The sequence below is a fragment of the Muscardinus avellanarius genome, assembly GCF_963383645.1.
Source record: "Muscardinus avellanarius genome assembly, chromosome: X".
Lineage (NCBI taxonomy): Eukaryota > Metazoa > Chordata > Mammalia > Rodentia > Gliridae > Muscardinus > Muscardinus avellanarius.
In genome coordinates this window covers 54,033,454-54,059,332 of record NC_137792.1, presented here as the reverse complement: position 1 = coordinate 54,059,332, position 25,879 = coordinate 54,033,454, and the positions used below count along the sequence as shown (strand labels likewise).

The 25,879-nt window shown below is 37.9% G+C and overlaps 1 protein-coding gene across 4 annotated transcripts in view; it reads left to right on the top strand.

Annotated features, from left to right (window-relative positions):
• The window catches only part of MTM1 (myotubularin 1), a gene marked incomplete at both ends in the record, with an annotated part of 88,672 nt that overhangs the window by 49,917 nt on the left and 12,876 nt on the right, over positions 1 to 25,879 (top strand). For 3 of the 4 annotated variants that reach the window (XM_080718588.1, XM_080718587.1, XM_080718585.1), the window contains 7 exons: positions 233 to 316; positions 2,480 to 2,629; positions 9,856 to 10,044; positions 14,547 to 14,732; positions 21,848 to 22,054; positions 24,328 to 24,420; positions 25,677 to 25,790. In XM_080718588.1, the coding sequence (XP_080574714.1) occupies positions 233 to 316; positions 2,480 to 2,629; positions 9,856 to 10,044; positions 14,547 to 14,732; positions 21,848 to 22,054; positions 24,328 to 24,420; positions 25,677 to 25,790 (1,023 nt within the window). The remainder of the gene's footprint in view (positions 1 to 232; positions 317 to 2,479; positions 2,630 to 9,855; positions 10,045 to 14,546; positions 14,733 to 21,847; positions 22,055 to 24,327; positions 24,421 to 25,676; positions 25,791 to 25,879) is intronic. The other variant, XM_080718586.1, reaches the window with a different exon arrangement.

The following is a 25,879-nucleotide window of genomic DNA, read 5'->3' as shown; positions in this document are numbered from 1 at the left end:
TTTATAGCCATAGAAAATTGAGATTTTAAAAATAATCATTACTCAAGATAGAAATATTATGTCTCTACTAAATTTGCTATGGTTGTTTCTTTGTTACAAGTCTCAGTTTGGGCTATAATTTCATCGTCAGCAGACTGGTAAGATTTAGCAAAAAGTCAAAGATTATGCTATTAAAGACTATTCCTTCACATTAAACCTTAAATTTAGGTTTTTTTTTTTTTGCCTTTTCTAGCCATTATTTGCATTTTTGAATGAAGAGAAGTTTAATGTTGATGGGTGGTCCATTTATAATCCAGTCGAAGAATACAGAAGGCAGGTAAGTTGATAGATACTGTTGTCTAATAAATGTTCAGTCTCAATCATGCACAGTGACAATATGTCATTGGTCATACTCTCTGAGAACCAATAATGTCTTTTGTTAAATATAATTTTAATGACAAGTGGTATTAGCCACATTTTGTAAACTATAGTTCATTGTATTACTATGACACTTATGAGCTTGTACCATAGCCATATTCCAGCTGCATGGAAAGCTGGAGGGCTAAATTTCATTTCATTCCCAAATTAAGAACATCAATTTTGTGTTATTTATTAAATGAATCAAATACTTAGGGGGTAGAAAAGTCAAATCTCTATATGTTACATTTTAGAAGCTAATGTTATTATGAGATTAACTGTCACTGGCCATTATATTTAAATTATATTCATTCTGAATGGCAGATTAAAATAAATTAGAACTGTTTTCCTATAATGATATCTTTTCTATGAAAGCTTAGATAAGTATATATCATAACTGCCTTTAATGCTCTCTTATGTAAACCTTGCCTATGTTAATGTTTACTTGCGATCATAAAGGTAAGAGGCTTGGTATAATGTTGCTATTCAGGTACAACTCTCACAGGATTTTTGTGAATACCATGAAGGGCATATTACTTAACAAGAGCCACAATCTGACCAAATCTGTTGAATGGCTAGGACTTTGAAAATGAAATTTTTCATAATTTTTCTACAAAACACGTTACATAATTGGAAAATTTCATTGAATAAGCTCTGAGAATCAGATCAAGCTCAGATACTTTGTATGAACATAAAGTAAAATCATAAGACCATAGGTTTGAGAATCTTCTAGCCACTACTTTCCCACCATGAACTTGTTTTTTTTCCAATACCTAATATTCAGTGCTTAAAACATTCATAAACAGATTAGATGCTCTAGAATTTGGGTGCAGGAGTTTTGCTCTAGAATACATGTGAGGTTGTGTGTCTTATCAGTTCCATAAAGCAGGTTTAGACTTAAATTTTCAGAGGTTGTGTACACCTCTTATTTGAATAACCTCTGTTGTGGATCAGCTACTGAGATGGAAGAATGATCATTATTATAACAGTCTGCATGTTTTGGAGACCTCTATAAAATTGTCTTAAAATATTTTGCTTTATTTCTGGAGTGTGATTGGCACTATTAAGACTTTTCTTTAGTTAAAAATGTCTAGCTTGAAACAAAACAGTTCCTGTTTTTAATATTGCATGCATATATGAACCAATGAAGGTAATTTGTTCTAGACTGCCATTACATTCAATCTCTTTCTCTTGTAACTTTCTGATGGGACTTAAAACTCTCTAATTGGACTCAGCATCAGAATCAACATCTGTTTGGTCCGTGGTACATAGGGCCAGACCTAAAGAAAAGGTACATTGTCTGTCCCCAAAGCAAACACCCACCTAGATCACTTTCATGTGTGTATTTGTGCATTTGTGAATATGGGGAGAGAATATTCCACCACCTCTGCATCTTGTCCATACTAGATACAATTCTGTGGGTGGACAGTAGGTTGGGAGGTGTCTTCTATGTCTCTCTGTCACATCAGCAGTCTGCTTAAAATGCAGTTGACTGTACTGTCACACAACCTCTTTAGGGCAATCATCAATCCCCAATAACTTGATTTAAAAATCTCATCGGAGGTGGCGAAATGAGCCTCCCCAGAGGGGTTTTCCTTTTCCTCCCCTCTGTGATTTTCTTTGTTAGCCTAGCCTCTTTCCTCTTGGGAGCAGACTGAAACATTCACTCTGTTTCAAGCAGAGAGGGTTCATTGCCTGACCTACATGAGACACAGATTAAGATTACACATGGTACTTTCCTTTGGGGTGCGGGGAGCGCATGGTTGGGGATGCACTTGGATTCATCTATGTTGTACAAGTAGTAAAAACTATATTGATGCAAAATAAAGGAAGATCTCAAATTCAGGAGAAGCTGCATCTACAACAGTTAGTTTTGAATTGTGGAAAGCACCAGTGGTTTGTCTCATGTTCTTATATTATCTGGATTATTGATCTGGCATCATTATTACAAATAGGTAGGCTATCATTACTCTGTGCTCAAAGAAACATGTGCAAATCATGCTAGGAAGGAGAAAAGAGGCCCAAGGCTAAAGCCAGAGGTGAAGTCATGCCACACTGACTTGGACTTTCTTTTCTCCTTCAGGGCTTGCCCAATCACCATTGGAGAATAACTTTTATTAATAAATGCTACGAGCTCTGTGACACGTACCCTGCTCTTTTGGTGGTGCCTTATCGTGCCTCTGATGATGACCTCAGGAGAGTTGCAGCTTTTCGATCCCGAAATCGAATTCCAGTGAGTACTTAGTGAACATTTCTCTCAAGTAATTCAGAGAAATACTACTTTTGGGAATTTCATTCCAATGAATAACTATCAAGTTCCTTCAGGTACAAAGAAAGCACTGGGTCAAACAGGAAAAGAAGTAAGACCACACTTTGCTTTCCAGGAGCTTATAATCAAGGGCAGAGGAAGAACTCAGGTAAGGCAATCTCTGGTGATCAACAGGCTGGGAAACAAGATTCCTGTGCTGGGCTCTCCATGTTTGCCCGAGTCTGGGACCAGGCCAGACTATTTCCTAGCCAAAGTGGCTGACTTGATCTGCCTTGGCTGGTCAAATTTGCATAGGCTAAGCATCCGTAAATTAGTCAGGAAGTAAGGACAGAGAGGCTCCTTGTGGGTTTCTTCTTTGTGGCACAATACCTAATATGCCATAGGCTCTCAATAGGTGTCAGATGAATCAGGCCAGAAAGAACACACTATCTTATGTCACAGAGTATATAAGGACCAGTTTTCTATCCCCTCTCTAATATTACTATGAGCTTGTCATCATCCCATTTGCAGGCTACTTCAGTAACCCTGTCAAACTGGAGTCAAGTACATATTATTTCAGACATCGTGACTACCATGTCACTGAATCTTATTCACAGAGTACCCTTTTAGTATTCAAATATTTATGGATATGTCACACCCTGTACTCTACATAAATTTTGTTGATTAAAAATTCAGAGGTTTTTTATAATCCCTGTTAATAGAGTCTGTCATAATAAGTACATTGGATTTTGTTTCAAAGTAGTTGATTTTTAAAAGCAAGGATTGGAGAAATTCAGATTTAATCTCATCTCACCTTTAACTTCCAAGTCTAGAAGTTCTTGTCCTTAAAAGGATATTTGTGGGAAATTTTGGTATACCGCCAGCCTAACATGAGTTATAACTTTTAAAATTCTCTGGCTTCTCAAATTATTGGTGTTTGTTCATATCTTCACAATACATGTTATAATTGAAAGTATGTTCTTCAGTTCATTTTGTTAACACTTAGTGCTCATAAAGCAAAGGTTACAAATTTAGTTCTCTTGTGCTCTGCAGTTTTCTGTGCCGGAGCTGTGAACTGCATCCCTATTATATCCTACTATCTTGCTAATATAAACTGGATTGGTTTTGTCAATTATTTATTCATTACTTATTGAAAATCTTCTGTGTCAAAGATTTATGTGCATGCATTGTGTGAATTTCACAGGAGGTGGAGCAGGAGAGGAAATGAGGCAACTGTGCCTAACACACTGTGGTCAGCCTCCATCTTCACTCCACAGTCCCTATTATTCTCAATGAATTAGAGTCCACTCTAGAGCAAATAGAATTTTCTAACTTTTTATCTAGCCATTTTATTGATCCTTCATACTTTGTGGTAGCTACCACCTTACTTTTCCTAAAAGAAAATACTTAAGACTAAGCTGTTCAGTACCTCTATATATTTAAAATGATATGCTATTAGATGTTATTAAGCCTGTAATATTAAATGTCAATCTCTTAGCTTTCACCCAGAAAATGTATGTGGCTTTAATTTGGAATTTTAGTATTTGGTAATGTGTACATGTATGCTTCCACCATCTTGTAGCCCATTAAGATGTATTAGTATGATGCACCAATACAAATTAAAAAAATAAAATTTGTATCATCAGATTTCAGTACTTTACAAAGTGCATATAAAAATACAAAGAATTGTGAGAAATAGCTTGCTATTTTGCACATAAATTAGATACAAACTATAATAAAATATAACTGAGTAATGAGTTAATACATATGCATTAATGTTTCTTTTAATGGATGTGTATTCCTTTGTTTTCAAACATGTTAGTCTTAGTTTTATGCAAGTCCTTAATGTATAAGTAGCCAGGCTTGGTGGCACATGCCTGTAATCCCAGTACTTGGGAGGCTGAGACAGAAGGATTGCAGGTTGGAGGTCAACCCTTGATAACTTAGACCCTACTTAAAATATAAAAAAATAGGGTTGGGGGTATAACTTGGAGGTAGAATGTCCCTGGATTCCATCCCCAATGCCACAAAAAAGTCACAAAATATTAAAAATAAAATGGGTGTGGGGATGTAACTCAGGTATAAAGCATCCTTGGGTTCAATCCTCAGTACCACATACACACAAAAAGAATAACAACACAGTACCATATACTTTTAGAGGACTCAATAGTTGATACTGCTAAATGAACATTATTTGTGCCTATCCAGGTCTCCAACAAGCATTCTTTTAAAAAGTTAATCAGCTGGGCACAGGTTTGAGGTCAGCCTCAGCAAATTAGTGAGACCCTTAGCAACTTAGCCTGACATTGTTTTGAAATTTTAAAATAAAATAGGGTTGGGAGTGTAACTTGGAGGTGTAATTTCCCTGCTTTCAATCCCCAATACAACATAAAAAGTAGTCAGAACTCTTTTGTGTGCATATGGTAATTGGATTGAACCTAGGCGCATTCTACCTCCAAGCTACATCCCCAGACCTATTTTTTAAGTTTTATTTTGAGACAGGGTCTTGCTAGATTAGTGAGAGTCTCACTATTTGCTGAAGCTGTCCTGAAACCTGTGATCCTCCTCCTCAGCCTGCCAAATACGGGGATTACAAGTGTACATCACCATGCCTGCCTAAAACAACTTTTAAGAGTGGCATTTCTTAGCATGATGCTGCAGAAAGAAGAATAGTAAGGAAGGTAGGACATTGGCAGAGAGCATTATCTTGCCTTTGACCCAATTTGGGTTTTTTTTGGGGGCAGTTATTATTTTTTATTTTTTATTGGTGCACTGTATGCCTACATCATAATGGGATAAAAAAAACTTGTGTAGACATATATGCACACATAGCCCAGTTAGCCCCTACCCAATCCCCAACCCATTCCCTCTCCATCCCTCCTTCCCATGTTTGGCTTAGTGGTTGCCATCTAATATTATAGTAATATATCCAAAATTAATGATAATTTCACATAACAGATTCATTTGTCTGTTATCAAGCTTTTGATCACTTATAGATAACATTTCAATATTTCTTTCTGCTTTCTTTCTTACCAGAGGATATTTTTTTCTTTTTTTAAGGTGAAACTATCATACATTTATTTATCTATTTTTCAGAAAAAATCTAACATGAAATATGAACTCGAAATAGCCAAAACAATCTCGAAAAAGAACAAAGCTAGAAGATGTACATTTTCTGATTTCAAACCTTATAAAGCTACAATAATTGAAACAGTGTAGTACTGCTCTAAAGGCAGATATATAAACCAGTGTAGTAAAATGAAAAGCCTAGAAATAAATTCTTCCAGATACGATCAAGTTATTTTTGACAAGGTTTCCAAGAACATTTGGTGAAGGAAATAATAATCTTTTCAATAAATATTGTTGAAAAATAATAATTACATGAAAAAGAATGAAGTTGGACCCTTACCTAACACCATATACAAATATTAACTCAAAATAGATAAAAGACCTAAATGTAAATCTTAAGACTATAAACTTTTAGAAGAAAACCTGTGTCATAAAACTTCACAACATTGAAATCGGCAGTGATTTCTTGGATTTGATTTCAAAGGCACAGGCAACAAAAGAATAAACAAACTTCCTAAAAAATAAAAAATTATATTGTACATCCAAAGACAATGTAAACAGAGTTAAAAGTTACTGATAGAATGGGATGAAATAGTTCCAAATGCTATATCTGAAAATATATTAATATTCCAAATAGAAATCCTAAAAATTAGGAACAATAAAAGCAAACAATACAATTTAGAAATAGATAAAAGACTAAAATAAATAATGAATCTCCAAAGATAACCAATCTTAGTTGTCTGCTGGATGGAAAATCTTGTTTCTCTGGTTCTGGTGTGTATTACCTATTTCTTCTTTGATAGTTTTGCTGGGTAGGAAATTTTTGGATGGAAGTTGTTTTCTTTCAGAGTTTGGAATATGTTACTCCAAGCCCTTCTGGCTTTCATGACTTGGTTTGGGAAGTCTGGAGTGATTCTAATTGGTTTGCCTCTGAATGTCACTTGGCCCTTTGTTTTTGTTGCCTTTAAGATTCTCTCCTTAGCTTCCACATTAGTCATTTTGACAATTATGTGGCATGGGGAACCTCTTCTCTGATACTGTCTAAAGTGAGTTCTATAAGTTTCCTGGACCTGTGTATCGACCTCTTGCTCTGTGTTTGGAAAAGTTTCTGCTATTATTTCTTGAAGATATTATTGATCCCTTTGGTTTCACCTTCTTTTCCTTCTCTATTCCAATTATTCTTAGGTTAGCTCTCTTAAAATGGGCCCATATTTCTTCATTGTCAGATTTCTGCTGTTGGATTTTTTTTTCTAAGTTATAAATTATGCGTTCATTTTTGGAGTAATCATATTCTAGGAGCGAGATTCTATTCTCCATGTGGTCTAATTGATTGTTTATACTTTGATTTGAGGCCTTTACCTCAATGAATTCATCCTTTGTTTCTTATAGACTCTCTCTAAATTCTTTTCGCAGGTCCTGTATTATTTCTACAGTTATATTCCTGATTTGATCTTCTGGCGATCTCTGAATTTCTGTGTTATCAGGTTTTGATAATATGGAGTTGTGGGTGTTTATTGCTCTATTGTTGTTCCTCTTTCCCATGATTTCAGAATTTGTGCCTTCCCTGGGTCACTATGACTTCACTTAGGGTGCTCTGGATCTCGAGTTTGTGGTAATCTCAGCCACCACTACTCCTTTACCGGGTTGTATCGCAAAGTCTCAGACCCAGGGAGTTAATCAAGGCTCCGTGAGACCGTGGGGGTGCCAGGCTGGGCGTTTTCCCACGGGGAGCTGCAACTAGGGTGTGGTATCTCTGCCACCACTGCTCCTTCACTGGGTTAGACAGCAAAATCTCAGACCCAAGGATATTATCAAAGCTGCACAAGTCCCTGGGAGTGCAGTACAGGGATTTCTCCTTTAGGGGCCATAATTTCTCTCACGGTTATTGTGCATGCTGATCAGGAGCTGTCGAGGGGCGTGGTGAACTCACTGTCGCTGCTGGCAATATGGGGTCACTGCCATGCCCTCGGCCATGAAGCTGGCATATTTCTTTTCTGGTTTTGAGCTCCAATCTGAGTCCCTGGAAGGCGTGATGAGCTTGGCCACTGGGGGTTTTAGGCGTTCTTTGCGCTGAAAGAACTGCTGAATTACACTTGAATAATCCGCAGCTGCTCACGTCAGCTCCTTGTTTACCTTTCCTCTCTGGAGTCTGGTGCAGTGAGGGAAGATGGTGCCCTTGTGGCTCTGCCGCAGCATTGTGGGCTTAATTTCTTTCCTGGTCTCTGGTTGTTCTTCTAGTCTTTTTTTCTCTGTCTCTTGTGTTTACATTTTTTTCTCTCTGTTGCTCGTGTTTTCTGGCTATGAAAAGCACTGATTTTGTGGCAATAGAGATCGAGTTTTAGTAGGACTTGTAAATGCTGCTTTTCTTGGTCGCCATCTTTCTGGAGGTCCCTTTGACCCAATTTGAATTTAAGATCTGACAAGGTTCTTCTTTCTTAGATAGAAAATGTCTAGTATGTGCAAAATTTGCTTTTTTAAAAGTGACCTCATGTCCTTCATCTTTCTTGCTACAAGGGCCAAAGGAGGCAAGTGGGGTGGGTGTTGTGCTGCTCCATAGGTTTGGTGTGGAGGTATAAGGCAGACTTCCTAGTCCCAAGCCTTTGCACTCTTGGACAGGGCTACATTAATGTTTAAATGGTCTCTATCATAGTGCAAGGAGTTAGAATGATTTTGCTTCTGATGCTCATTGCCATTATAATAAACATCAGCTTTTATAAATATCCATGTTTGTCACTTGCCGTCATGAAGGGGGCGACTTCAGAGACATGAGAGTATTTGGTCTTCTATATGGTTATGCTTCTTTGTCATATATGCATCTATCTCATCGTGTTTGGACCTGACTTTATGGACTACTGGGTCTGCCTCTGGAAACTGGTGGCAGCCTGCATTTATTTGGCTTCCTTCAGTCCTCCCAGTAGCCATTTGAGGTCATTGTTTTTCTCCCCATTTGATCAAAGAAGAAAGGGAAGCCAGAGAGGCCAGGATTTAAATGAGGTGAAAGCCACATCAGAGCTGTCACCTGACCCCAAAACACACATTGTCATCCCTCTGTGCCACACTTTTACAGTTCCCCATTTACACACACACACACACACACACACACACACACACACACACACACTTCATTTCTTTTTAAATTGACACAGTAATTGTTCATATTATAGAACATACTGCAGCATTTTAATATACGTATACAGTGTATACTGACAAGATCAGACTAATTGGTATATCTGTCACCTCAGACTTTTATCATTTCTTTGTGTTAGAGACCTTTGGAATCCTCTCTAGCAGCTACTTTGAAATATTCAATTTAATTGTTGTTTTCCCTAGTATTCCCACTATGCTAGACAACATAGAAGGTAGGTCTCTCCCTCTGTTTTCAATAGCTTTATTGATATTTACTTCACATTCTGAGTGATTCTCATCACAGGGGTACAATTTCGTAGTTTTCAGAATATTATGTTATGATCTACCTTTTATATATATATAATTCTGCCTGTGCTGTGAGCTGGGGAGCTAGGCATCACATGGGCTAAACTTATTAATAAATCGGAGCAGACTGATTTTGAGGAAGGGTTTGACCAACTCTCTCTGGCATCAAGGACCCAAGCTTCACCCATGGAGACTGGCAGTACAAAACAGCTAAGTCCAAAACAGTCCAGTCCCTTGGGTTTTCTTACACCGGTGTTAAGTTCTAGAATTGAAACTGTTGGGGAAATGACCTGCAGTTGTGAATTACTATGAACAGGACATTATATCAGAGATTTTCTTTACCTCTCAAGTTTTGCTAATGTCATTCCCATAAAACAAATCTAGCACAAGCTAGGGAATGAAAATCATACCAGAAGCTTCCTATTTTCTTTAAAGTGATAAAACTATCTTGAGGTAAGCATCTAACTTCTGTTAGCAGTGGTGCTAATTAAGAAGAGACCAGTAAAGCAATTAGTTGTTCTGATTGTTTGTGGGTAATCCTAAGTGTTAACTGTGTTTCTGGGCACGCAGTGAAATTGCCAGTGATAAGTGTTCTCTTTCAGTGCAATCAGACTCACTTCTTCATGAGTTTTAGAGTTGTACTTTTTAGTTTTAATTATTTTCTTGCGACTTATTTTCTTGATAGCTTAAACTTTCCAAACCAACCATAGGTGCTGTCATGGATTCATCCAGAAAACAAGACGGTCATTGTGCGATGCAGTCAGCCTCTTGTTGGTATGAGTGGTAAACGAAATAAGGATGATGAGAAGTATCTCGACGTAATCAGGGAGACTAACAGACAAATATCTAAACTCACCATATTTGATGCAAGACCCAGTGTAAATGCAGTTGCCAACAAGGTGAGTGCATTTGATGACATGACAGAAACCTAGCTTACTACCTCTGGAACACAATGGTTCCTATGAATGTTGTTGAATGGTTCATCAATACATGGGTTTATTTTGATTTTTTATTTATTTATTCATTTTGAAATAGGATATCACCATGTTGTCCAAGCCAGTCTTGAACTCACAGGCCCAAATAATTCTCCTGTCCATCCTCCTTAATAGCTGGAACTAGAGTCATGAGGGTTTGAATAAATAGTTGAAAAAACTAATTTTCTTAAATAGTAGCTTTAATTAAAAAATAACACATTAAAATCCAGTGAAAATAAACTTTAGGTAAATTGGCATGTCTAAACTGTAGTGAACTTGGATTTTATCCAGAATTATAGGCAGAAGTTAGAATCTCTTTGGAGCTCTTCTGGCTGTGGATTAATAATGCATCTCTAAGGAATTGTGGAAAGCTGAATTTATTAAAATATTCAGTATGTAGACTCACTCCTCCATACCCATATATATTTATAAATGTAAATTCACATTTATATAAAATAACTCAAGAAATGAATAGATCCATATTTACATATTTTCCAGACACACACAAAAACAAAGGTTTAATGCTTTCAAAGAAGCTTGTCTCTGTTGTCTTTTTTTTCTTCTTAAGCAGAATGTGCCAGGTGTGGTAGTATACACCTATAATCCCAGTATTTGGGAGGCTGAAACAGGAGGATCGCAGGTTTGAAGCCAGCCTCAAAAACTTAACAAGATCCTGTTTCCAAATAAAAAATGAAATAGGGCTGGGGTATAGCTCAGAGGTAGAATGCCCCTGGGTTCAATCCCCAATACCCCCCAAAAAAAGACTATGCCAAATGTGATTGCAGCTGGTAAGAGTGATCCCTGAAATATCAGTGACTGTATGGTTTCCTCAAACTGTTGCTAGTTGGATAGCTGTTTGCCTGGCACTAAATGGCCCTGAATTGGTAGGCCTTTTTCCTTTGATTTTTTCCTTTTCCTAGTCTTGCTTCTCCTATCATAGCCAGCTCTCACCTCCAAATGCTCACAGTGGACCTGGCCTGAGTTGCTCACTCTTGTTCTGCCATTCAGATTTATTGTTTCTCATCAGCTGTAGGCTTAAATTTTATCATCTTTAATACTTTGCCTAGCCCAAAGTCATTTATATGACATCTTCAGTTATTCAGAACACACAACATGGACTTGAAAGCAAAGCAAGCCCTTGATCAGCCCAGAGAGCTAGAGCAGCTTCCTGAATGAGTGTGTCAGACTGTAGGCAAGTGTGGAGCTCAGCTCTGCATTATTTGCACCTGAATCATCTGTCCTATACACTTAATCCCAGGAAGTCCCCACCATCACATACATGCTCTTAAACTAGCTGTTTGTTACCACACTGGGTTTTTGTTTATCAACAATTTTGAACTTATTTGTAAAACAGTTAGGAAATGAAAATGATAATTCAATTAAGAATTATAAGTAAAATATTTAATGAATTAAACATAAATATCTTCTTTCTATCCTTCATATAGACTTCATATAGAATTCAGTCAATACCCGTATCCATGCTATATTTCCACATAAAGTTAGCCTGAATAATGATGTGAAATTAAAGTGAAATGTTTAGAGAAAATATTTTAAAAAATTGAAATGTTTGAAATGAATGCCTTAATTATATTAATCTTAAGCTCATTATAGCAGTAGTGTTAAAATGCATTTTTAACACTCTAGGAAATAAACCTCTGTTTCTAGTCCTTGTAGGAATGAAGGGAAGCAAAATATTAAGGGAGAAAAGCCTAAGTCTTAAAAGAACTCTGAGGTTATTTTTCAAAACAACTATTGGGCTCCCCTCCACCTGGCTGTATCTCTCTACTAGTTGTCTAAATCCATAGCAACAGGCCCTTGGCTCTTTACATCATTGTACTAGATAATTTGGGTTGTTCCTTTCTGTTAACAGAAGGAAAACCAAAGAGAAGACTTCAAAAGTAACCAGAGTTGGAGAATTTGAATTTAAGGAAATCCAACTGTGCTTGACTAATTGATTTTTACCCTTTCTGACCTCTACTCTCTTTGGCCCTAATTGTTCCTCCTTCATGCATATTTAGAAATCAGCAACCCCAGGTATAACCCACAACATCACCTCATTTTAAATTAAATAAACAAAACCCAGGGGTCACTAACATCCAGCACCAAGCTACTTCTATTTTTATGACAGTACATGGTGATGAATTAAAGTGGAAGCACATTAATGTCTGTTTTTGCCAGAAATTTTGGCAGTGAGTAAAAATTGTATTTTTCCTGTTATTTTTCACATATCATGTTCAGTTATTTATGAAAGGACCTCCAGTGTCAAGGACCTCTTTGAAAATAACCATAATTATTTAAAAGCCACATGTGGCAGAGAAGCAGGTCATCTGTCTGTGGGAGGGTGACGTGTCATTGCATTTGGGGCTTGCAGATAGGCAACACGTAGGCTGGCCCTTTCCTCCCAGTCCTGTACCTCCAGTTTGCAAAAGTGACTACCAGGACACAGGAACATTTCTGGCTTCTTCACAGAGGCACAGAGAACAGGGAAGACAGGAAGATGGTCCATTTATCTGGTTATTTGTTGACTCATAGCTCTTTAAAAACAGCAAAGAGGCCAGATGTGGTGGTGCAAGCATATAATCCCAGTACTTGGGAGGCTCAAACGGGAGGATTTAAGATTCACAGCCAGCCTCAGTAACTTTGTGAGACCCTGTTTCAAAATAAACAAAATGATAAAAATAAGACCAGAGGTTTAGTTGAGAGCTATAATGACCTTAGGTTCTATCCCCAGTAAAACAAAAGAAAAAAACAGCAAAGCAAATGTTTGCTGTGTCCTGGTTGCTAATTAGAGCAAGCTCTAAAGAAATATTTTTTGCCTACATATGTTTTATCACCTAGAATCCTTGGAGATGCAGACATCTAGATTGCCACTTTGGTCTCTAGGTTTGAAGTTCAATTGGTAGCCTTACTTCTACTGCAGGAAACCTCTATGACTAACGCCAGAAAAATCCTTGGGTTGCTTTGGCCCTGCTAACTCTGATGCCTTGCTTATATTCTTTCCATTGTTATAAAGGAAAAGAAAAGAGGCATATTGTAATGAAGGTACATTTGTATGAGGACTTCCGCTTTCCTCTTCAGTCCCAGGCAGGTGTTTCCCAGTCCTCTTCCTACAGCCGTTGGGAACTTAGAATAATGATTCTTTCTTTGCAAGTCTCAGAACTGTTTTTAACTTTTTCTTAAAGGCCCAGAAGCGATGTGTTTTATAGAACTTCAAAACATTTAAGCAGAACGCCACCAAATTCCCAACCAAAACCCATAAAATGTTTCTGTTTTCAATGTGGAAAAAGTACTCTACACCATACTGTGGCAGGCTGACCTGACAAGGTAACCCTCACAGGTGCAGCAGTAAGGTGGTAGACATTGTGTCCCCTCGTAGTCTTCCAAAGCCTGCTACTTGCCCCACCCTTGATGTTCACATAGAAGAGAGGTAGTCAGTGATGTGGTAAAAAAGGTTGAGGTTTTGAAGGCTGATTAGTCTTAAATGTCATCCATTACCTTCAAGGATGGTTAAGCAGCATCTCTGAGTTTCTGTTTTCTTGTTTACAAAATGAATATAGTAATGCCTTTCTTGAAGCTATATGAGATAAAATTTTATAAAATAAGAATCATAATACCTGAGACATCTTAGGGGCTCATTAAATGGGCTGGTGTTAGCTGTTCTGATAGAGCATGGATCTTTTAATCCTATGAATCTCAGAGAGTGTTTTTCCTGCATTTTAAAGGAGGGGCTCAGAGACATTAAGTACCTTGCCCCCAGATCACACAGTGAGGAGAGGCTGAAGTTGAGCTTTTGGCCTAGGTCTGTCTAATTCCAAGCCTTTTTGTTCTTCCTGCTGTTATGAAGCTAGGAGTACCTGCTGCCCCCTCAGTTTGGCTGCCTCCATCCCACCTGAAGAATAGCTACAAAAATGATGGAGGCCTAGGGCCTTTGAGAGCCTGCTTTTGCCTTTCCAGATCCAGAAAATCAGCGATTTCAGAGAATTTTGAAAAGGATTTTTGCCTCCAGGACATTACCTGCCTTCCATCTTTTCATCTAGTTCAGAGTATGACTAATGTGCCAGTTGTGGCGGTATGACAACTGTCATATCTTAGTACTTGGGAAGGCTGAGATAGGAGAATTACAGTACAACCTCCTCACCATAGCAAGACTTTCAGCAACTTTTTGTTTGGTTTTTCAAAACAAAAGATAATATAATGTCTGAGGGTATAGCTCAGATTTAAAAAACCTTTGGGTTCAATCTCCAATACCATTAAAAACAAAAGTCTGGTTAATGTTGGGGCTCAGTATTTCAGAGGAAGGCAAGTCACCTGTATTATTTATTTCAGTTTGAGTTAGGGTTGAAATTTGGAAGACAAATAACTTTTGAACTATTTGGGTAAGTAACTGATTATATATAAAACTCAACTAACTGTCTTATTGCTCTTAGGCAACAGGAGGAGGATATGAAAGTGATGATGCATATCATAATGCAGAGCTGTCTTTCTTAGACATTCACAACATTCATGTTATGCGGGAATCTTTAAAAAAAGTGAAAGACATTGTTTATCCAAATGTAGAAGAATCACACTGGTTGTCCAGTTTAGAGTCTACTCATTGGTTAGAACATATCAAGGCAAGTATATTTTAAATTTGTATATATAACATAAAGCATTGTTAATAAAACAGGATTTTTTCCATAAGCATTTATAATCAAATGCTGAAAGAGAAACTGTTGGTAGTAGAAGACTCTACATTGGAGAGCTTTATATTTCTTTTTTATTTGCTTTACTAAATTAAAGATTTCACATCTCCCCCAGCTTATTTTTAGAGTTTTTGTTTTATTTTGTTTTGGTGGTACTGGGGTTCCTGGAAGCCCTTTTACCTCTGGCTACACTCCCAGACCTATTTTATACTTCTTCTTTATTTGGAAACAGGGTTTCTTACACCAGCACGGCTGGCTTCAAACCTGCGCAATCCTCCTGTCTCTGCCTCCCAAGCACTGGGATTACAAGCGTGCGCCACCACACCCAGCATTTTTAGAGTTTTTAGAAGTGTCTCTTTCAGTCTTGTCAGTGGTAAATACTCCACTCCAGTTGTTCATGCAGGTTTAGTTAGGAAGAGCCAATTAATTGTCTAGCAATTACTGGGTATGACCCCCATGAACATTGATAGAGGTGGTTGAAATTAATCTCAAATTGAGTAAAGTTATGGAATGAGTTTTGTGTTATTATATGTTCATTCTTTTATCTTGACAGAAGCATCAAAAGTTCTCTACTCCTTTTTCTTATGGTGCTTGGGATGGAACCTAGGGTCTCACAATGCAGTGCCCTGTCACTGAGTTACTCGCCTAGCCCTGAAAAAATAATCTATTCTTAATAGAACTTGAAGCAATTTGAAGGAACTAACACTGTATTTATTTATTCATTCATTTATTCATTTATTTATTCATTTATTCATTTATTTATTCATTTATTTTGGTGGTACTGGGGATGGAACTCAGAGGCTTTCTACCTCCGGGCTATACTCCCAGCCCTATTTTATAATTTATTTGGAAATAGGTTCTCACTAAGTTGCTGAGAGCCTCACTCAATAGCTGAGGCTGGCTTCAAACCTGCGTAATCCTCCTGTCTCAGCTTCAAACCTGCCTAATCCTCCTGTCTCAGCCTCCCAAGTGCTGGGATTACAAGCGTGCGCCACCACGCCCGGCTCCTCATTCTTACTTCAATGTGGTATGTTACTTAGCTGTTTGGATGAACACTGTTGGGCAGCTACTAGTGACTAGGCACAATGTGGACACTTTGGGTGGATTGTGTTTTAGTATGAAGCAAATGTGCAGAGGTGCCATTCCTTCCCCTGCATTAAAGAGAAAGAAACCATGACTGTGTAGTAGACCTAAGGGGAGAGATATCCAGAGTCGTGGAATGAGGTTTTTAACCCAGCCCTTTGGATGTAGAGCCAGTGCTCTTAATCATTACCATCAAGTATACTGCTTGTTGTCATTTCTTCCTACAAGTCACAAGGCGATCAGATTATTAAAATGTTCAGTGATAATGGTTTTAAAAGACTGATTTAGTTTCATTAGATAATTATAACTGTTCCTGTCAGAAATGATTCTGGAAATTCATGTTTAATTGAAAAATTCTAATAAGCTTTTTTAAAATAATTGACTGAGATTGCATCCTTTTTATTGGGAGAGAAGTATCTGGGGTAAGAGTTGCCCTCTGTAAAATGCATTAGAACCACAACTTCGTTAACATAGACTCAAGTGATAAAGTATATTGCCACTACTTCTCAATGGCCTTTTTTTCAGAAGTACCTCAAATTAAAGCTGCAAACAGGATTACAAGGAGAATACTTAAGATGCTTAAAATAAAGTACACTAGTCCTTTTAGGAGCAGTGAGTTTTGTATAGATAATTAATGGCCTGTCATACTCAGGTTAACTAACCTTTCCTTCTCAGCACCACTTTGTCCACTTATCTCTTGTTACTATTTATATAAAAATTATGCTACATTTCATTTAAAATTTGGTCAGAGCTTTCACATGGTCTGAGTTTTCCCTGAATTAATTTAAACAAATGAGTATTTCAACCCAAGCATAGTGATATATGCCAAAACTTGGGAAGCAGAGATAGAGGATCTAAAGTTCAAGGCCAGCCTTGGCAACTTAGTGAGATCCTGTTTTAAAATAAGAAATAAAAAAGGGCTAGGGTTAGAGCCTGGAGGTAGAATGACCCTGGGTTCAATCCCCAGTACCAAAAAATGATAAATGAGTATTTCATTTCCCTTGCATTAGTTAAAATGACCACAATACATGACTAAGTATGATTGATAGAATTTTGGGAGCTCCTTGCAATAAGAATTTTTCTTTTTTTCGGTACTGGGGATGGAACCCGGGGCATTTTACCTCCGAGCTACACCCCCAGCTTTATTTTTTATTCTTTATTTTGAAGCAGGGTCTCACTGAGTTGCAAAGGGCTTCAATGAGTAGTAGCTGAGGCTGTCTGAGAACCACAATCCTCCTGTTTTAGCCTCCAAAATGCTGAGATTACAAGCATGCACCACCACGCCTGGCTCTATGCAATAAGATTTTCTTTTTTTGTAGTACTGGGAATGGAATCCAGGGGCATTTTACCTCCGAGCTACACCCCCAACCCTATTTTTTAGTCTTTTTATTTTTTTGAAATAGGGTCTCACTGAGTTGCAAAGGGCCTCACCAAGTAGCTGAGTCTGTCTGCAAACTGTGATCCTCCAGTTTTCAGCCACATGAATGCTGGAAGTACAAGCGTATGCCACCACGCCTGGCTAAGATTTTTTTCAGAATTCAACTCAAGCTGGGCACAGTGGTTCAGTTTTGTTAATCCCAGCTACTCAGGAGGCTGAAGCAGGAGGTTCACAATTTCAAGGCCAGCTTGGACAACTCAGCAAGACCTCCACTCAAAATCTTAAAAATGTGCTGAGAGTAGTAGCTCAGTAGTAGAGTGTTGTGTGTTCAATCCTCAGTATAAATAAACACAAAATGAATAAGTATATACAAATGGCTTAAAAGCACATGAAAAGAACGGTACCTTCATATAAAACCAGTGGAATGAGAAATGGTACAACCACCACTTCCAAAAGTGATCTACAGATTCAGTGCAATACCCATTAAATGACCAAGGTCATTTCTTACAGACATAGAAAAATCAGTTATTAAATGTATTTGGAACAAGCTGGACGTGGTGGTGCACGCTTGTAATCTCAGCATTTGGGAGGCTGAGACAGGACGATCCAGGTTCATGGACAGCCTCAGCTACTAGTGAGGCCCTTTGCAACTCAGTGAGACCTTGTTTCAAAATAAAGAATAAAAAGTTGGGCTGGGAGTGTAGCACAGAGGTAGAATACCCTGGGTTCCATCCCCAGTACCAAAAAAAAAACAAAAACAAAATAAAATTTATTTGAAACAACAAAAAACCCAGAATAGCCAAAGTTGTTCTCAGCAACAAAAGTCGTGCATGAGGAATCACATACCTGAATTTAAAGTATACTACAAAGCCATAGTAATATAAACAGCATGGTACTGGCACAAAAACAGATACATAGACCAGTGGAGCAGAATAGAAGACGCAAAAACAAATCCACACACTTATAGCCAATTTAATCTTGACCAAGGGGCCAAAACATAAACTGGAGGCCAGGCATGGTGGCGCACGCTTGTAATCCCCGCGCTTGGGAGGCTGAGACAGGAGGATAGCACAGTTTCAAAGCCAGCCTCAGATACTTAGTGAGGCTTTCAGCAACTTAGCGAGACCCTGTTTCCAAATAAAATATAAAAAAGGTCTGGGAGTATAGCCCGGAGGTAGAAAGCCTCTGGGTTCCACCCCCAGTACCACCAAAAAAATAAAAAAACCCATAAACTGGAAAAAATATAGCCTGTTCAGCAAATAGTGTTGGCACACCTGGTTAACAATACGCAGAAAAATGAAAGTAAACCTCATTTTCTCACCCTGCACAAGAGTCAATTCAAGATGGATCAAAGACTTGGAAACTAGACCAGAGACTTTGAGGCTTCTTGAAGAGGGCATAGGTCCAACACTATAACATATAGGCACAGGTAAAATTTTTCTCAACAAGACCCCAAAGGCACAAGGAACTAAAAGGCAGATCAATACGTGGGATTGCATGGAGCTGAAGAGCTTCTGTACAGCAAAGAAAACTGTCAAGAATCTCAAGCAAGAGCCAACAGAATGGGTGAAAAATTTTGCCACCTACTCCTCCAATAAAGGACTAATATCTAGAAGATACAGAGAACTCAAGAAACTCAACACTAACAAAACAAATGATCGAATCAAAAAATGGGCAAGTGAACTAAATAGGCACTTCATGGAAAAAGAAATCCAAGTGGCCAATAAATGCATGAAAAAATGTTCAACATCATTAACAAACAGAGAGATGCAAATCAATACTACCCTGAGATTTCACCTAACTCCAACTAAAATGGCAGTAATTCAAACCACAAATAACAACAAATGCTGGTGAAGATGTGGAGAATTGGGAGCTCTAATACATTATTCGTGGGATTGCAAATTAGTGCTACCACTTTAGAAAACAATATGGAGGATCCTCAGAAGAATGGGAATGAACCTACCATATGATCCAGCAATTTCACTTCTGGGTATCTACCCAAGAGAATGGAAACCAGACTCCCAAACTAATTCATGTGTACCTAGGTTCATAGCTGTACAATTCACCATTGCCAAACTATGGAACAAGCCAAAATGTCCATCAACAGATGAATGGATTACAAAACTATGGGATATGTACATGTGTATATATATATGGAATTTTACTCAGCCATAAAGGAAAACACAGTTATGTCATTTACAGGGAAATGGATGGAACTGGAGAACATTACACTAAGTGAGATTAGTCAGTCACAAAAATAAGAAATAGGTTATTCTTCATATGCAGAAGCTAGGGAGAAAATGGGTCATAGGAGGAACTCTAGACAAAGAAAAAGATATAAGATATGATAAATGAGCAAATAAGGTGACCTAACTGAGGGGATGAGAGGAGGGAAGAGGGAAATTCTCTAATGTATATGATGTACATTAACAAGCATATCAATGTCAATCACTAAGCCAACTTGAGGAGGAGGGAGGGGAAGGGAATGAGGCAGGAATTGGGTAAAGGCTAAGTGGGTGATGTGTGCATGTATGCCTCCACCATCTTGTACCCGATTAATATGTATGACTACAATGCACCAATAAAAAAAATTAAAAAGGAAAAAAAAAGAAATGGTACAACCATTTTGAAAACAATTTATCAGTTCCTTTAAAAGTTATTCATTTACCATGTGATCTAACCATTTCACTACTAGCAGTATACCCTAGATGAATGAAAATGTGTTGTCCCTTCAGCAATACTTTTGCCAAAGTTCAAAGCATCATTATTTATAAAAACAAAAATGCTAAGCCAGGTGTGGTAGCACACACTGTAATCTCAGTACTGAGGAGGCTGAATAAGGAGGATCATGGGTTCTCAGACAGTCTCAGCTACTTTGTGAGGCCCTTTGCAACTTAGTGAAACATTGTTTCAAAACAAAGAATAGGCCTGCCATGGTGGCCACACTTGTAATCCCAGCATTCAGGAGGCAGAGACCGGAGGATCGTGGTTCACAGACAGTCTCAGCTACTTAGCGAGGCTTTTTGCAACTCAGTGAGTCCCTGTTTTAAAAAAATATAAAGACTAAGCTGGGCGTGGTGGTGTATACTTGTAATCCCCGTGCTTGGGAGGCAGAGACAGGAGGATCGCGCAGGTTTGAAGCCAGCCACACTGGCTTAAGAGACCCTGTTTCCAAATTAAAAACTATAAAAATAGGGCTAGGGGTGTAGCTAGGAAGTAGAATGGCCCTGGGTTCTATCCCAAGTACTACAAAAAATGTTAGAAACAGTCAAATGTCTATTGGTTGATGCATGGATAAATAACATGTGGTTTGTCTATAGAGTAGAATGCTATAGACCATAAAAAGGAATGAATTACTGATCCATTCTACACAATGGATGAGGCTTATAAAGATAATTATGCTAAGGAAAAGGAGCCAGACATGAAAGGCTGCATATTTTGTGATTCCATGTATATAAAATGCCTATTAAAGCAAAACTAGAGACAGAAAGCAATTCAGTGGTTGCTTGGTGCTGAGGGTTGACCTCAGATGACACAAGGAAACTTTTTGGGTAATAGAGCATTCTACAAATGGAGTATGGTGATTATTGCACAGTTGTATAAGTTTATTAAATTTTCTTGAACTTCTCATTTATCATGGGTAAATTCTATGGTTTGTGAAATATACCTCTGTCAATACTTATATCATCAAAAATAATGCCATAGCCATAATTTGTATCCATAAATTTAGTGGTGCTTCTCAGTCTTAACTTTTTACTAGAAGTCTATTTCTTTATCTGTAGGATAAATATTCTGCTGTTCATGAACCAAATAAGAGTCCATATTTTGTCAATTTAATGGCCAAGAAGTAACTTCCATTGTGACAGTCCTATAAGATCTAGACTAGACCTACTGTTTGGCCAATGAGATCCAGAATATAATCACGGTTAAGTGTTCAATGTTGTCCTTCCATTGATATGTTGAAGTCCTGACCCCCAGTACCTTGAATCATCATGTTATTTGGAGATAAGGTCTTTACAGATATAATGAGTTAAGATGAGGTTTATAAAGTAAGCCTCTACTTCAGTATGACTGATGTCTTTATAAAGAGGGAAAATTTGTACATAGGCATGCAGGCAGGGTGAGTGCCTTGTGAAGATTGGAGATTGGTTGCCCCAGGCCCACAAACTCAATGTTAGGAGAGTTGTTGATTACGGACTCCTGCAGAGACTAGCCTGATCCTGATGACACCTCAGACTTTGAGCCTGCAGAACTGTTAGACAATCAGATTCTGTGGTTTAAGCCACACAGTTTTCAGTACTTTCTTATGACAGTCCCAGCAAACTATTACCGTTATATCCATGAGAACATAATTGAAATGCAGTTCAGCTTTGCTTTTTAACATCTTGGCACACCCAAACATAGTCTTTGTAGGCAGAGGAAGATCAACAGATCCCTCCATTCGTGGTAGTCTATTCTCCTATTTCTTTCTGTTCTGTTGATGGATAATTTTAAAGCAGGATTTCAACTGAAGTTAAAAATTATACTTTTAAATTTATGCAATATGTTAGCGCTCCCTACTGACTCGCATATTTTTCTCTGCCAGCTCGTGCTGACAGGAGCCATTCAAGTGGCAGACAAAGTTTCTTCAGGGAAGAGCTCAGTTCTTGTACACTGCAGTGACGGATGGGACAGGACCGCTCAGCTGACATCCCTGGCCATGCTGATGTTGGATAGCTTCTACAGGAGCATTGAAGGCTTTGAAATATTGATACAAAAAGAATGGATAAGCTTTGGACATAAATTTGCATCTGTAAGTAAACAAGCTAAGTTTTAAGAAGTGTCAGATGACTGTCATTTGGGATTGAAGCATTAGTTGCTAAACCACACATTCAGAACTAAAATAAAAATCTGAGGAATGTACATAAAAACCACTTTAGAGATTTGAAAATAGGTGGTGCCTTGGGTGTTTTTATTTTTCTTAATTATTTATTTATTTATTTATTTATTTATTGTGGTACTGGGGGTGGAACCCAGAGGCTTTCTACCTCCGGGCTATACTCCCAGCCCTATTTTATATTTTATTTGAAAACAGGGTCTCACTAAGTTGCTGAGAGCCTCACTAAGTACCTGAGGCTGGCTTTGAACCTGCACAGTCCTCCTGTCTCAGCCTCCCAAGCGCAGAGATTACAAGCATGTGCCACCACACCTGGCTACCTTGGGTGTTTTTAGTAGATAGGTTTGTTATGTCTTTGTAGGAGACATGTTTTTCCACCTGCACTCTTATAGAGTTTCACTTGAAAGTAATATGGAGATTCTGCATAGAAATGTTTAAATTGACATTTCACAAAAGGGATGATAGGATGATACTTTTCTCTAAACTAATACAGCTACTACAAAGGCCAAATATATTTTAAAGAAATGCCAGGCTTTTAGTTGAGACTTTTTATTATTATTTCCTGATATATATATTTTTAAATCATCAAAAGAACCTATTAAAGTTCATATCCTCAGGTCTTGTTTCCAAGTACCCTTTGAAACACTTTTATTGGTGCATTGTAATTATACATCATAGTGAGATTCAATGTGATATATTCATACATGCACATAGCACTTAGTATGTTTCCTGCCACATCCTACCCTGCTTCTCCCTCCTACCTCCCCATACGTATTAGTGAGATCGATAATATCTTCATATATGGACATAGCATTATTTGAACTATTTCCTTCTCCAGGCCTCCCTTTTCCCGTCCTCATCTCCTTCTCCCAATCCCTTTCCACTATGTTACTGATCTCTCTCCTCATTTATCTGAATTCCCTTTTATTGCCTATTTTCTCTCTTGCATTTTTCTCAGCTCCTCACTGATTCTCATAAAGGGAATCCATAGATTACACTTTTAGAAACACCGCAATGTTGCTTTTAGCCTTCATCCAAATTTCATAAATAGTATGAATAACATTTTCAAGTAGAAATAATCATTGTTTAGCTAATGAATACATTGTAAGGTTGTTGGTTTTGACTTGTTTTTAAGAAAGAAAGAACTTCTAATAATCATACTTTTGGCACATGATTTCAAGTCTTGAAATTGGGGTTAGTTCCTTCAAAACTGAAAGAACTGGTTTACATGATTGTACCATACTGTGCAGAAAAATCCAGTCCATTCTATCTGTAGCTGTCCAGGATTGGTACAAAACTATGATTGTATCAAATAATTTTGTGTATGGGGGGTGGGTCCTGGGGATTGAACCCAGAAGCATTTTACCTCTGATCTATACTTCAGCCATTTCTTAGTTTTTGTTTTTGAAACAGATTTGCACTAGATTTCTCAGAAACTCATTAAATTGCTGAGGCTGACCTTGAATCTGTGATTCTCTGGTCTTAGACTTCCAAGTACTGGGATTACAGGCATGTACCACTGCACCCAGCTATGATCTGCCAACTTTTAGCAGTATTTTTTTTATTTTTTTGGTATTGGGGGTGGAACCTTTATACCTTCAGGCTACACTCCCAGACCTATTTTATATTTTTATTTGAAAACAGGGTTTCTTAAGCCAGCAAGGCTGGCTTCGAACCTGCACGATCCTCCTGTCTTCACGTCCCATGTGTGGGCATTACAAGCGTGCACCACCATGCCCAGCATTTAGCAGTATTTTACAAAAGTTATATACTTAATTTTTATTATTATGAAACATTTTATTATTTACCTATATTTCCTTGGAAATATCTACTGTTAATTTTGTTTTGCATTTAGAAGGCATTTTACTGAGTTCAATTACTACATTTTGTGGGTTATATGATTTCTCAGTTTGTTTATTTATTTATTTATTTATTTATTTATTTATTTATTTATTTATGGTGGTACTGGGGCTCCTGGAAGCCCTTATACCTCCAGGCTACACTCCCAGACCTATTTTATATTTTGAAACAGGTCTCTTAAGCCAGTGAGGCTGGCTCCGAACCAGCACAATCTTCCTCTCTCTGCCTCCCAAGCGCGGGGATTACAAGTGTGCGCCACCATGCCCGGCATGATTTCTCAGTTTTATACCCATGAAACATAACCAATCATCTTCACTAATTCATTTCAGAGAATAGGTCATGGTGACAAAAACCACGCTGATGCTGACCGATCTCCTATTTTTCTCCAGTTTATTGATTGTGTGTGGCAGATGTCAAAACAGGTAAGGAAAGTCATCAAAAGCTTGATATCAGACAAATGAAACTTATGTGAGATTATCATTGTTAATTTTGGATAAATTGCTATACTATTAGATGTCAACCACTAAGCCAAGCTTGGGAAGGAGGGATGGGGAGGAACGGGGTGGGGATTGGGTAGGGGCTAACTGGGTGATGTGTGCATGTATGTCTACAAAAGTTTTTTTTTTTTATCCCATTATGATGTATGAATAAAGTGCACCAATAAAAATAAATAAATAAAAATAAATAAAAAAGAAAAGAAAGAAAAGAAAATGCATTCATCTTAATGATTTTTTTTCTTGTTGTTTTTTGGTTTTTTGTTGTTGTTTGTTTGTTTTTTGGTGGTACTGGGGTTCCTGGAAACCCTTCTACCGCTCCCAGACCTATTTTTAGACGTTTTTAATTGGAAACAGGGTCTCTTAAGCCAGTGCGGCTGGCTTTGAACCCGCGCGATCATCCTGTCTCCACCTCCCAAGCACGGGGATTATAAGCATGTGCCACCACGCCCAGCCTCATCTTAATGTTTTAACTATTTTATTAAATAGTATCTAGGTGTAGCCCTCAAAATAATGCAGGGCAGAGATATAGGTGAAACATAATTGACTGTGCATGAATAAATATTGAATCCAAATTTGGGACACAGAAGGCTCACTTTTTTATTGCTGTTGCTATTTATGTAATCTGGAATTCTCCATAGTGCAGGTTTCAAAATGAAGTTTTACTAGATGAAGTGGCACACACCTGTCTTCCTACAATTTGGGAGGCTCAGATAGGAGGATTGCAGGTTTGAGGCCAATATCAGCAACATAGCAAGACCCTGTCTCGAAATAAATGAAATAGAATAAATAGACTGGGGTGTAACTTAGAGGTAGAACAACCCTGGGTTAAATCCCCAGTACCACACAAAAATTATATTTTAAATACATTATCTCTACTAAGTGAAGATCAATGTTGTCTTTCACATGCATTCTACAGTGGCACTTGTATATAGGGCTATCTACTAACTCTGAATAACATACCCCAGAAAATCAACCTCTTGACCACCTATTCCTCTTTATTCCTATACTCGACACTTATTTAAACTTCTTGGTCCTATGTAAAGTGCCAAAAATGAACTCAAGAGTACACGTGTGCAGATTGCAGCCGCGATATACTTCCTTAAAGCCTGGCATTATGGCAGCAACTAGTTAGTTGTAAAAGATTGGTTTCAAGTTGTCATGCTTTGCTTGTTTTTGTCCAGTTCCCTACAGCCTTTGAATTCAATGAGCGGTTTTTGATTACAATTTTGGATCATCTGTATAGTTGCCGATTTGGTACTTTTCTCTTCAATTGTGAATCTGCTCGAGAAAGACAGGTGAGTCAAACTACTAATCCTAGCCGGGCATGGTAGTGCATTCCCCTAATCCCAGTGCTTGGGAGGCTGAGACAGGAGGATTGAAAGTT